Source organism: Rhinichthys klamathensis, unplaced genomic scaffold (genome assembly GCF_029890125.1).
Source record: "Rhinichthys klamathensis goyatoka isolate OS25496 unplaced genomic scaffold, OSU_Roscu_1.1 h1tg000105l_1, whole genome shotgun sequence".
NCBI classification, from domain to species: domain Eukaryota; kingdom Metazoa; phylum Chordata; class Actinopteri; order Cypriniformes; family Leuciscidae; genus Rhinichthys; species Rhinichthys klamathensis.
Window position 1 is genome coordinate 256,877 of NW_026606644.1, and position 13,280 is coordinate 270,156.

The window sequence follows — 13,280 nt, forward strand, 5'->3', positions numbered from 1 at the left end:
CTAAGATTTACAAATTTGACTATCATTGTGTCAAGAGGCAAAAATGTAATGTCCTCATATGAGGCCGCAGGGTCTCAGGAGGATAATATAATATTTACTTTGAATTGAATGCACCATTCGCTATGAATGTCCAGGTATGGTACGTCGTTCAGTCGACGTCATGGCGCAGCATGTATATGATTGGGCGGTTCATTATAACCTTGTACAGGTGTGTCTGTGTGAGCTGAGCGCGTGTGTGTGTGTGTGTTATGGAGCCCGGAGCTGAAGCTGCGTCCGCGGGCGTGCAAGTGCGCGATGAGCTCTCCGAGAAGTGTCAGAAGTTATTTCTGGAGTTTTTGGAAGAGTGAGTGCAGTTGGTTGCGGTACTTGTATATGAAGAGCCAAATAAGCTTGATTTCTAAAACATGTGACTGATCAGATTTCAGGATAAAACTGGCGACGCTTTATATCTGTCCGACGCGCAAGAGCTGATCAGGCCGGAGAGAAACACACTGACCGTGAGCTTCAGTAACATCGAGCACTACAACCAGCAGCTCGCCACCACCATTCAAGAGGAATATTACAGGTGAACAGCTAACGGCTGCTTTCTTTAAGAGGAATATATTTAAATGGGCCAATACTAAATTTGTTAATCAGTATTGCAGTGATGTTTCTAGCATGTTATGTTTGGCAACAGTTCTTCTAACCTTTGATGGAGTGTGTAAACAACCAGGAAGATACATCATGGCCATATTCCAGGATGACAATGTCAATATTCATCAAGCTTAAACTGTGAAAGAATGGTTGTGAAGGAGCATGAAGAATCAGTTTCACACAATTGGCAACTCTGAGTCCAGACCTTAAATTCATTGATGTCTATTGGATGTGCTGGAGGAGACTTTACACAGTGCTGGACTCTTGCATTGTCAATACAAGATCTTTATGCACTAAAAGTTGATGCACCTTTTGATGGAAATAAATGTTGTGATGTTATTTCCATCAAGAGGTGCATACATTTTTTTTTTTTTGTGTGTGTGTATAGATCTTGTGTATATTCATTTGAATGTTTGCTGTGTTATTTGCGCTTATTGCAATTTTATTTATTACCCCCAAACACTTAATATGCAAATTATACACATTCATATAGGGCAGGCCAATGCAAAAAAAAGCAGCATTAAATTAATTAATTATAGCTAACTAAATTTCAACAACAATACACAAAAAAAGCAATGTGGCAGTACCATGTTACAGTGATGTCAGAAATTGCCATATAAAAGAAGCCTAGTACTTGGTAAAATCATGGTAGTACTATGGTACGTTTTGAGTGTTTTAGGAGCAAAGGTTTTTATAAAACAAACTATCATATCCATTCTTAATTTCATATATTTTAAAATTCTTCAGTTGGCTGGGAATAGGTGTGTTTGCCCATGTTCATTTAAATCAAATGTATTAAAAACATTTCAGTATTATTGAAAAATTATCATTCTGTGAATAAGTCATCGGTTTGCTGCTCATATTATCTGTCCTAATGTTGTTGTTTTTTCAGGGTTTACCCGTTTCTCTGCAGAGCAGTTCGCCACTTTGCCAGAGATCATGGAAATATTCCACCATCCAAAGAGTTTTATGTGGCTTTTTCAGAATTTCCATCTAAGCAGAAGTAAGTATTTCTGTTCTAAATTTTTTTTTTTTTAGGATTTGACCTTTAAATAAAAGTCTAAGTCATATATTTCTTTAATTTGCACCCCCTTTCTGACCCTTAACCCTCCTATTATCTTTGGGGTCAATTTGACCCCATTCAATGTTCAACGTCTGTAAATACATGATTTTTTTTTTTTTTTTTTAGATTTAATGACTTTTCCTAATTTAATGGGGACAACTCTGTAAACATTAAATTATCCTGCTGATATTTTTTCAATGTCCTGTACACATTTTGTAGCATTGGTGTTCCTTGGGGTCAATTTGACCCCAGGCTCTTTTAGCTATATAATAAAACAGAAGAAATATTAAAATTTCACACACATTTGTTTTGGTTGTTTTATTGAGGTCACTATAACATGTTATAATTTGAATTTATAATGTTAATTATAATTATGCATATTCAATATTATATTTAAAAAACTTCCCTCTGTTTTAGGGCTCTAACCTAACATGACCATATCTGTAGTATTGCGAGAACCACTAGTAGTTCACATGACATGTGATATAATTCTCATCAGAACTAATAATTCTTTCCTGTGCCATGGGGAGTGGAAAACATAATTTTTGCGATAACTTTGATGTTTCCCGTGCCATGGGGGAGGGGAAAACATCATTTTTGTGAGATTGACCCCAAACATAACTCGTGTTACTATCCTTGATAAAATAAATAGTTTTTCTTTCCAAATGTTATAGATTACAAAAATCTATACTTAGAAATATTATAAAACAAATAAAACACCAAATATATTTATACTTTTCCTATTTTAGGTCAATCAGTAAGATTTTATGGTGATTTGTAAATTTGTCCATAGTCATGCAATGGGTATTCTGGATGTATAAGGGGTGGGGAGGGGGGTGGTGGGTGGATGTCAACTTAAAAGGTTACTTAAGTAGTCAACAAAAGACATAAATTACCTGAGACAAACTTTTGTAAAAAAAAAAAAAAAATATATATATATATATATTGTGGAGGTTTAAATTACTGGGGTCAAATTGACCCCAGTGGGTAAAAAATGTTATCAAATTTGAGGGTAACAGGAGGGTTAAAATGTATCTAAATGTATGTAAATTGCCTGTTATGATTGGCTGACCTCTTTGCCCTGTGCTTCCCAGGATCCGTGAGCTGTCCACCGCCCGCATCGGCACTCTGTTACGCTTCAGCGGTCAGGTGGTGCGAACCCACCCCGTGCATCCAGAGCTGGTCAGCGGCACCTTTCTGTGTCTGGACTGTCAGTCTGTCATCAAAGATGTGGAGCAGCAGTTCAAATACACACAGCCGACTATCTGCAAGAACCCAGTGTGTGCCAACCGCCAACGCTTCATGCTCGACACCAACAAGTCACGCTTTGTTGACTTTCAGAAAGTAAGACTATACAGTTTTGACCAACAGTTTGCAATTGCAGCTACTAGCTACCAAGGTTTCAGAAAACATCCAAAATAAAATATGAAAACTTTTGATTATTTATAAAGCGTAAGTTATAGGCAGCTTTTAGTGGCCATTTTCTTTGAATGAGATATTGCTCCTAAAGAAAAACCAGCAGGATGCCATGTTTCCGAAGTCTCCTAATTTTATATTTTGCTTAAGTGATGGTGCTGATAATTGTTTCTTATGTTTATTGTACACGGCACAAAGCATATTTAAAATTACGTACACGCATGAAGTGTGTCAAACGTGAAATGGCTTCTCGCACAAGAAGAAATTTAGGGTTGACTTAATTTTGTCCATGATGAATTATTGTATGGTTGTGGTTTGCTATTGGTGGATCTGATGTGAGTGACAGTTTGCCCCGCCCTCATGCAGTAAACATGTCATCAGACAAGAGAAGATATGTTGCTGCAAGGGGAAGGGAAGTTTTGATAAATTGCGAGGACACATGATTTAAACAAAGTGCGGATAAATCATTTATAATAAATACTGCAGTTCCAAAAAAAAAAGTTTCCATTTTGGTTTCATGGTGACTAATTAGGTTAAATATTTTGCTAATCAACTTTTATAAAATCAAACAGTTTTTAACCACTCAGTCGCTGATCACAAAAACGTTAACAAGTCAATATCACTTCATGCCAATTTAAATTGCTATTTGTGCATGTGCAAATTTGAATAAATTGTGTTAAAGTTTAGTTTTTGACATTTGTCCTCATTAGCCTTTTCACCTTATGTGTAATTCGTGTAAATATTGAATGGTACGTTATGATCTTCATTGATGATTTAATTCTGATGGGCTGGTGTGAGATGTATGGGTAGTTGATCCTGAACCTGCTTGACTTGTTCAGGTGCGGATCCAGGAGACGCAGGCGGAGCTGCCGAGAGGCTCTATTCCCCGCAGTGTGGAGGTGATCCTGAGGGCCGAGGCCGTGGAAATGGCACAAGCAGGAGATCGCTGTGACTTCACCGGCACACTGATAGTTGTGCCTGATGTGTCCACCATGGCACTCGCTGGTTCTGTTCTATTTATCTAATAATACAATAGAGATTTAATAAAAGTAAAATCTAAAATTGATGGATCTGTCTTTACTGTATAAAGAAAAAAAGGAAAGCCATTTGCCCACGTGCATTATGATGTCATTGAGTCATATTGGAACATTTCTTCTCATCTTTCTAGGCACGCGGGCAGAAACCAGCAGCAGGGTGACGGCGAAGGAGGGCTTTGAGGCTGAAGGTATTCAGGGGCTCAAGGCTTTGGGTGTCAGAGAACTCTCCTACAGACTGGCCTTCCTGGCTAACTATGTGGCCGCAACTAACCCACGGGTAAGAGCTGTTTATTACAACATGAATTGTAGCGGATATGCGTTGCTTTGTATACGCCTATAAGTAGTGATGTAATACTCTAGTCCGGTCTTGAGACCGATTTCTGCTTTCTCGGACTTGTTCCTTCAAAGACTCTGCCTTGACTTGGACTCGGCATAGGCGGTCTCGTCCCCATCACTAGTTAAAACTGCTCGTCTAAACAATTCCCAATCTAGCTTAGTCTGTAGGCCTAACTGTTGATTATTAACTGGGGTGATATTAAATTATGAATATCAAAACTGACATGTCGAGACAAAATCTCGACTCGGACTTGCTTCCTCAAAGACTCGGTCTAGACTCGGGCTCGACTGTATTTGAAAACCAATGGACTCGGTCTCGACTCGGACTCGGCCCTTCAAAGACTCGGTCTAGACTCGGACTCAACTGTATTTGAAAACCAATGGACTCGGACTCGACTCGGACTCGGCCCTTCAAAGACTCGGATTTTGACTCGGACTCGACTGTATTTGAAAACCAATGGACTCGGTCTCGACTCGGACTCGGCCCTTCAAAGACTCGGTCTAGACTCGGACTCGACTGTATTTGAAAACCAATGGACTCGGTCTCGACTCGGACTCGACTGTATTTGAAAACCAATGGACTCGGTCTCGACTCGGACTCGGCCCTTCAAAGACTCGGTCTAGACTCGGACTCGACTGTATTTGAAAACCAATGGACTCGGTCTCGACTCGGACTCGGCCCTTCAAAGACTCGGTCTAGACTCGGACTCGACTGTATTTGAAAACCAATGGACTCGGTCTCGACTCGGACTCGACTGTATTTGAAAACCAATGGACTCGGTCTCGACTCGGACTCGACCCTTCAAAGACTCTGTCTTGACTCGGACTCGACTGTATTTGAAAACCAATGGACTCGGTCTCGACTCGGACTCGGCCCTTCAAAGACTCGGTCTTGACTCGGACTCGACTGTATTTGAAAACCAATGGACTCGACTCGGACTCGACCCTTCAAAGACTCGGTCTTGACTCGGCATAAGCGGTCTCGTCCCCATCACTACCGATAAGCCAAAACATTATGAACACCTGCCAAATATGCTGCTGCCAGACCAGCACTCATATGCTGAGGCATGGCCTCTACAAGAACCCTGAAGGTTAGCAGCAGATTCTTCAAGTCCTGTGGCACATGTCAAATTTACTTCCTCATGAATGGCCGGACCCAGGGTTTCCCAGCAGAACATTGCCCAGAGCATCACACTGAACTGTGTGTGGTGACGCATTCCTCCCATAACCATCATCAAAGTTTTGTGACTTGTGCCACAGTAGACCTTCTGTCTCAGTCCAGATGGGATGGCCTCTGTTGCCTTTGTGCATCGATGAGCCTTTGGCGCCCAACACACTGTCACCGGTTTGTGGTTTGTTCCTCCTCAGAAAACTGTTAGTAAATTCTCACCACTGATGACCGGGAGCCACTAACAAGCCTTGCCATAACAATTTGGCCCTTTCAGAATTCCTCAGATGTTTATTCCTGCCCATTTCTTCTGCATCCAACATGTTGATTACGAGAACTGATTGTTTGCTTACTTTCAAATCTACCCAGAACCTTAATATGTGGCTTTGTTAGGAGATAATCAACGAAGTTTAAATACTAAAAGTTTTTCAATGTCAAGGTCATCTAGTAGTGAATCCATAAAAATGTAAGAAATTCTCACAAGTCCACAGCAGTCCAGCTGTTGCAAACCCTAATGGCATTAATATATTTAATGTCATTATATATTGATGCACTGAAATTTCAGCAACCTGAAATGGTCATAAACTATTTTTCCAAAATGCATTTACAAAAACAGTGACGTTTAATTATCCTGACCTGTGTCAGTGTCTATTTGGTGCATACAACATGAAATAAGCTACAACAGGTAAAGATGTCAGAAGTAGCAATATGTAAAATTTGGCAAATAGCGAGAGGCGGCTCGTTGCTGAAGAACTTTATGAGTTTTTACCCAATTATCCAAAATTGTTTGCTCAGACTTTCAATTAAAGTTTTGAAAACTACACATTTATTCTTGTATTTCTTTAACTTTGGCATCCATGTTAATGTTTTTTTGTTGTTTGTTTTAATTAAACCTTCAAGCTACTGTACATCACTTGTTAGTTTTGTGATCAATTTCATGTTTATTGCAATGTTTTTAGTTTGGAGGAAAGGAGCTTCGTCAGGAGGATCAGACAGCTGAGAGCGTGAAGAACCAGATGACCGTGCAGGAATGGGAGAAAGTGTTTGAGATGAGCCAAGACAAGAATCTCTATCACAACCTCTGCACAAGTCTCTTCCCCACCATTCACGGTGCTTACCGGTCATTTCTTGTTCATTGGTTCTATTGTATTTTCTGTGAATTTGCGAGACTTGATTCATTAGCCACTATAGGTAAATAACTAAAGAATACCAAAGTGCAGTAAACGGTAAAACTAGTTGCGCTACAAACCAATGTGTTTATGATTACGATATAAGTTAAAATGATATAACAGACTGGAAGTGTATGACGGTTACAAATGGCCATACCTACTCTAATGTTAAAAATGAGGTGAATAGGAAAGATATTAAGAGTTTGAGGCACTTAGTATCAAGTAAACAAGACTTTCTTGATCACTTCCACGTCATGGTCAGAGTAATCTCCAGTCTTTCTGTTTTGAACTGCCGTCTGCTAGACAGCTTGCTTAGTAATAGTCATTTTTGGTTTTTCAGGTAATGATGAAATTAAACGTGGGATTCTGCTGATGTTGTTTGGTGGTGTTGCAAAGACGACCATGGAGGGGACGTCTTTACGCGGCGACCTCAACGTGTGTATAGTTGGAGACCCGAGTACATCTAAGAGCCAGTTCCTCAAGTAAATATTAGTGAAACTTTTTCTCTGACCATTTAAGCCTAAAATACAGCTCATTAGAGTGTCTAATAGCTGGATTGGGGATGTATTTGTGTTTTTTTTTCTCAGGCACGTGGTGGATTTCGCCCCCAGAGCAGTGTACACCAGTGGTAAAGCCAGCAGTGCCGCGGGTCTGACTGCCGCTGTGATCAAAGACGAGGAGTCGCATGAGTTTGTCATTGAAGCAGGAGCCCTCATGTTGGCTGATAATGTATTTCCTTTGAACTTTTCCAGAAGTATTCCTGTAAATCTGTCAGTATGTGGCTTTCGTATTAGCTTTCTTGTTCCAGTGTTGACATATTTGTGTAGGCCAATCCAGAAGTCATCACCCTGGTTCACTCGACAAAAACCCAATGGGATTTTTCCATTGTCTTTTGGATTATTCCTGAATATAAACTCTGTGACCAACAAAAGCTTTATGATTCTTACATGTTTCGTTCATCATGATTAATCTTCACAAATTAACACAATTTAGCCTACATGCAATCACTAGAAGTAAAAAAGCTAAACGTAGGCTATAAATAAACAACACTAGTGTCACATGACTTCAACACACTTTCATTAAATATTTCAGTCTTAATTTAAAAAACATGTTCCCTGAAAGTTTGAGTTACAATAGTTTGCAAGAGTGTAGTTATAAACACAGTGAGGCTGTGAAAGTGAGTGAGTAGATGAGTAAGTTTACCTTTTCTGATGATGATATTTAATGTCCCCAACAACCTCTAGTCACATTTTGCCACTTGTCAACAACCTTCTTTTTCAAGACAAGTAAAAGCTTTAAAAAAAATATCAGAAGAGTGTATTACTGATGTACAGTTGTCAACATTTGAAGTGGATCAAAACCTTTCATCAAAGTTATACATGAATTTTGAACAATACCCGTTCTTGTCTTGAACTTTTTTGATCCACTTCAAATGTTGACTACTGTATTTTATGTCATAAAATATTTAAATATCTTGAGCTTGTTCACCACAGACCCTATTTCAGACATTTAACCGCAGACCCATTGACTTCTGGATGATTGAATCTGAAGTTATAAAATGCTGACTCGTTCTAGTTTTTGGCCTACAGAAATGATCATCCCTGCAGCACTCTGTGCAATGATCTGACAACCTCCCAGAAAGAACTAGCAATCATATTTGTTTTTAGAAAATGTAATACTATTTCTTGTTTATAGGGGGTTTGTTGTATCGATGAATTTGATAAGATGGACCTTAAGGACCAGGTGGCCATCCATGAAGCCATGGAGCAGCAGACCATCTCCATCACAAAGGCGGGCGTTAAGGTGTGTGTCCCTCTGTCGGGAATGTCTTTTGTTTAAAAGCATTGTCTGTTTAATCCGTACTCCACCATACCTAACCATTTCTGTGTGTTCAAGGCCACTCTGAATGCTCGAACCTCCATCCTGGCTGCTGCCAACCCCATAGACGGCAGATATAACCGCGCCAAGTCTCTGAAACAGAATGTCAACATGTCTGCACCCATCATGTCCAGATTTGATCTTTTCTTCATACTGGTGGATGAATGCAATGAGGTCAGACCATATATCATTACTTCTATTAGATGTACACTACGTGTAAAGTACTTAGAAAAAAAATACAGCATTTGTCTTTGTTTTTCCCTTTTTTTTTCTACCAGGTTACAGACTACGCCATCGCCCGTCGGATTGTAGATCTTCATGCCAGGAACATTGAGTCAGTAGAAAGAGTTTACAGTACTGATGAAATCCAGAGATACATACTGTTCGCCCGCCAGTTTCAACCAAAGGAAAGACACTATTCGTTATTCAAGTTGCCGTTCACTGAAATCTAGTCCTTTGTTGTAGATCTCAAATTATTTTTGGAGCTAGACAATCGGAAGAAAGTCGTACAGGTTTGGAATTACAAGTAAGATGATAGACCTCATAACCCTGCATCTGTAGATAACATCAGAGGCTCAGGAATTCGTGGTGGACCAGTACAAGCGTCTGCGGCAGCGGGATGGTGGAGGAACCACCAAATCAGCCTGGCGGATCACTGTGAGGCAGTTGGAGAGCATGCTGCGTCTGTCTGAAGCCATGACCAGACTCTACTGCTCAGACGAGGTCTGTCAGGTTTTAGACCGTATCATAGTACCGAGACTGCTCCCATTAGAGTTACAAATGACTAACTTATGTCATCATAGTTGCCTCTCTCTATTAGTGTTACTGGACCTGAGCACTGCATTTGACACTATCAACCACAACATTCTTTTGAATGGGCTAGAAATTTACGTTGACATTAGTTAAATCGCATTGGCATGGTTCAAATCGTACTTATCTGACTGTCATCAGTTAGTAGCTATTAGCGAAGAGGTATCATTACAATCACAAGTTCAGTATGGAGTACCGCAAGGCTTAGTACTAGGACCTTTGCTTTTCACCCTGTATATGATGTTAGTTTTCACTGTTATGCTGATGAAAACCAATCTAATTTCTTCGTGGCCTGACGAAACATACCAATTCACAAAACTTGCATAATGCAAATTCAGTGTAAAATATTGGATGACTTCTAATTTCCTCCTTAATTGTGAAGAAAAGTTCTTATTTATGTGACCAAAAACCTCCACACGTAGTAACCTAGAATATTGTCTAACACTTGATGGCTACTCTGTCAGGTCTTCGTCGTCAGTTAGGAACCTGGTTGTGCTCTTTGATGGCAATCTTTCTTTTTTACTAGCCACATTTCTAGCATTTGTATGAACAGTGGATGATGAGATCACTGTTTTCTCCAAAGCTGCTTTATAGATTAAATTAATTCATTCCATAATTAATGAAATTTACACCGTTATTGAACTGAACTAAATCAACATTAAAGACTTAACAGCAGAATTGAGTTCTGCTTGCATTTATTGAATTATTCTTTCCTGTTTATCACTGTAAAATAGCTCTGAAACAATCTGTATTTTTATAAGTGCTATATAAATAAATGTGATGTTTGTCAGTGCCCATAAACTACTTCTACATACACCGATGTGCATCAGACACAGCTTATGTAGAGTTTGAAATGTGTCCTCTTCCTTTTCCTTTGGCAAGGTCCAGCCCAAACATGTGAAAGAAGCGTTTAGACTCCTGAACAAGTCCATCATTCGTGTTGACTCGCCCGACATCAGTTTTGACCAGGAGCAGGATGACGATGTGAATGGTGAGATGGCTATCTTTTATACTGTTCAATTCCTTTTGTGAAATGGGCTTATCAAATATCTCAATATAATGAATCTGTACTCTAACAGTAAAAAATAAGCTGTTTGTTTGCAAATGCTACTTGCTGTTAAAAGTGTCTGAAGTGTCCAAATACTTTTTGTAACTTATTTTTTTTACAAATGTATCACTTCCATTTACCATTTACCAATTATTACCAGTCATTTCATTATTTCCAGCAATGAATCAAACATCAGAGGTCATGCGGTGTAGAAGGAACTTCTAAAATGAAGTGACTGATTTCAGTTGTACTTCCACAGATCAGAATGACCTGTTTGGTAAAGAGACAGAAGGTCGAAATGGAGGTGAAGTGAACGGTCATCCGGTGGAGGCCATGGACACTGAGCCGGAAAAGCAGGAGAAGCCGGCGGTAACCAAACCTGCTATCAGAATGTCATTTGCAGAGTACAAGAGAGTCTCCAACCTGCTGGTGCTGCACATGCAAATGATGGAACAATGCAAGTCCTGATTTTTCCATTTTCAATAATATCTCAGACAGGGTTTATTTCATTGGTGTGGTTTTTTTTTTTCTTCTTTCATTCGTGTTTTGTTCATCTCTGAAACTTTTGCATTTTTATTTTCCCATTGAGGTTTTATGTGCAACAGTCAGTGATCATTAAACTGTTTATTTCTTTGATGTCATTACTTTTTATATATATATTATTATACATTTAACAGGTTAGCGGTGTCATTCTTTGCCATGTAAACCATGCATTACATTTGCAATTCTTAAAAAGTGACCGAACAACCGACTTTCTCATTTAGAACTCATTTTGGATTAATTTTGATCTCAAAGCTTTCCAGGAAACCAGATTGTGAAGATGTATTGAAAGTTATAAAGAGCATAAACTGAAGGATGAAATAAGCACGTCTAATCTGTTATAATCTGAATGTGTCATTGATATCAAGGAGGTTTGTGTTTTTAGTGGATGAGGAGTCCTCTCTGAAGAAAAGTGAACTCATTAACTGGTACCTGAAGGAAATGGAGAGTGAAATTGATTCAGAAGCTGAACTTGTCGCTAAGAAGAACCTCATTGAAAGAGTGCTGTACAGACTCATCCATTATGTTAGTATGCATTATCACTCTTTATGACTGTTTTATTTGTCTTCATTGCATTTAGTTGAACTGAAGCAGTGTAAAGTGCCTCTCTTTCTTTTTAAGGATCATATCATCATAGAGCTGACTAAAACAGGGCTGAAAAAGATCAGTAAGGATGGAGAAGAGCCCGTCATGGAGGAGGATCCGTTTTTGGTGGTGAATCCCAACTATATACTGGAAGACTAGTCAAGCTGGCTTTACCAACCTTGATCATTTTTAGTGCTTCTATAGTCTTAAATAATGACTAATGTAATATGCAATGTTTGATTAAGTGAATTAGAAAAATAAATATATATATATATTTGCATTATGTGCCATTTTTGTTTATTGAACACTAGGTGGCGGGATATCTTTTTTGACAAGTGCAACACAAAATGCAAAAGTAATTCAACAATAGTCAGGGGTATCAAGCCATCAAACTAATGGAAAATGACACAAAGCGTTAAAGTTAGCCTTTTTTTTTTTTGCACATCAAAAGACAAATGTACACTATTTTGGGAGGGAAGAGAAAATTGATCGTTGAATGTTTCACTCTTCCCTAAATGTGACAAGTGCTGAAGCATATTCCTTATAGTGAAACATGCAGTGTTTAATTTGAGTTGAAATCTCATTTATAATTTCTGAGGTTTTATCTCATTTAAAGGAATAATGCACCATATTATTTGTGATCTGTAAAGCCTTTGGAAAGGTTGTTAGTCCTGCAAAAACAAAGCTTAAGGTTTTTTTTAATTTTTTTTGTATTACTTTTTACTTCTTTATATTTATATAGAAACCATTTAACATCATGGAGACAGGGAATATTTTATTCGGTTCACTGACACATTTTATTGGTTCTTTTTATTAAAATCATTCAAATAATAGTAAATCTAAATTCAAGCTTGAGTTTATGAAAATGTACATTCTGTGAATGCACAATCTGAATTGAAACTCAATTGAGTCCAAATGTTAAGGTTTCATGTTTCCATGCTTTCATTTTAAAATTATATTACAAACTTGCAGACACTAGGGTCGTAAAGAATTTTTAGTTGTATACATTTTTTATAAAAAAATATATATATTCATGTGTTATGTTCTTATATTAAAACATTCTCTGTACATTTGAACCCTCTCACACTTTTCGACACTTTTAATATCATATTATATATTTAATAAGATTGAATGCGTTTCTCTGTCCACAGTGATTTCTTTGCTGTGCAGATTCGCTGGTTCAGTTTAGCAGAAAGAGTTTAGTTTGTTCGCGTGCGTAAATGCTCGCGTGAGGATGCGCGCGCGGAGATCTTCCACCTGAATGACGCGCCGCACGAGAGCGGATATAAAACATCAGCGCTCGCGTGATGTCGCCGTCATGTCAAGAGTTTATTCCATCTATTGACATTCAGGATGATTTGTCTTCGTTTCAAGTAATCTACATCATTTCAATCTTCGGTATGTGGATTTTGGTGAGTTTTCACTTCGCTATTTTGGCATATGACTTGTCAATCCATATTTTCTGTGATGTCAGTTGATGTAAAATGTTCATATCCGCTTTTATTGTGTCTAAATTTGTTTTTACACTCCCACCCCTCCTTATTCTGTTCCTTTCTGCTTTTTCCACATGTTTAAAGCTGTTTGGCAGAAACTAAAA

The 13,280-nt window shown here is 38.5% G+C and overlaps 1 protein-coding gene across 1 annotated transcript; it reads left to right on the top strand.

Moving 5' to 3' along the window:
- The first annotated feature begins 241 nt into the window (after window positions 1-241).
- On the top strand, window positions 242-11,932 carry mcm6l (MCM6 minichromosome maintenance deficient 6, like). Its single transcript, XM_056253430.1, has 17 exons — window positions 242-343; window positions 419-565; window positions 1,526-1,636; window positions 2,791-3,040; window positions 3,952-4,117; window positions 4,281-4,426; window positions 6,613-6,763; window positions 7,163-7,304; window positions 7,410-7,551; window positions 8,518-8,625; window positions 8,719-8,874; window positions 8,979-9,105; window positions 9,260-9,423; window positions 10,393-10,501; window positions 10,818-11,015; window positions 11,484-11,623; window positions 11,720-11,932. The coding sequence occupies exons 1-17, from the start codon at window positions 249-251 to the stop codon at window positions 11,840-11,842; spliced, it is 2,475 nt and encodes an 824-aa protein (XP_056109405.1). The 5' UTR covers window positions 242-248; the 3' UTR covers window positions 11,843-11,932.
- Window positions 11,933-13,280: the final 1,348 nt, after the last annotated feature.

Excerpts from the sequence above, each read along its gene's own strand:
- mcm6l (XM_056253430.1), top strand. The coding sequence starts at position 249 with ATGGAGCCCGGAGCTGAAGCTGCGTCCGCGGGCGTGCAAGTGCGCGAT. Across the intron at positions 9,106-9,259 it reads CGCCCGCCAGTTTCAACCAA|AGATAACATCAGAGGCTCAG; the intron begins AGGAAAGACACT and ends CCCTGCATCTGT. Across the intron at positions 10,502-10,817 it reads GCAGGATGACGATGTGAATG|ATCAGAATGACCTGTTTGGT; the intron begins GTGAGATGGCTA and ends GTACTTCCACAG.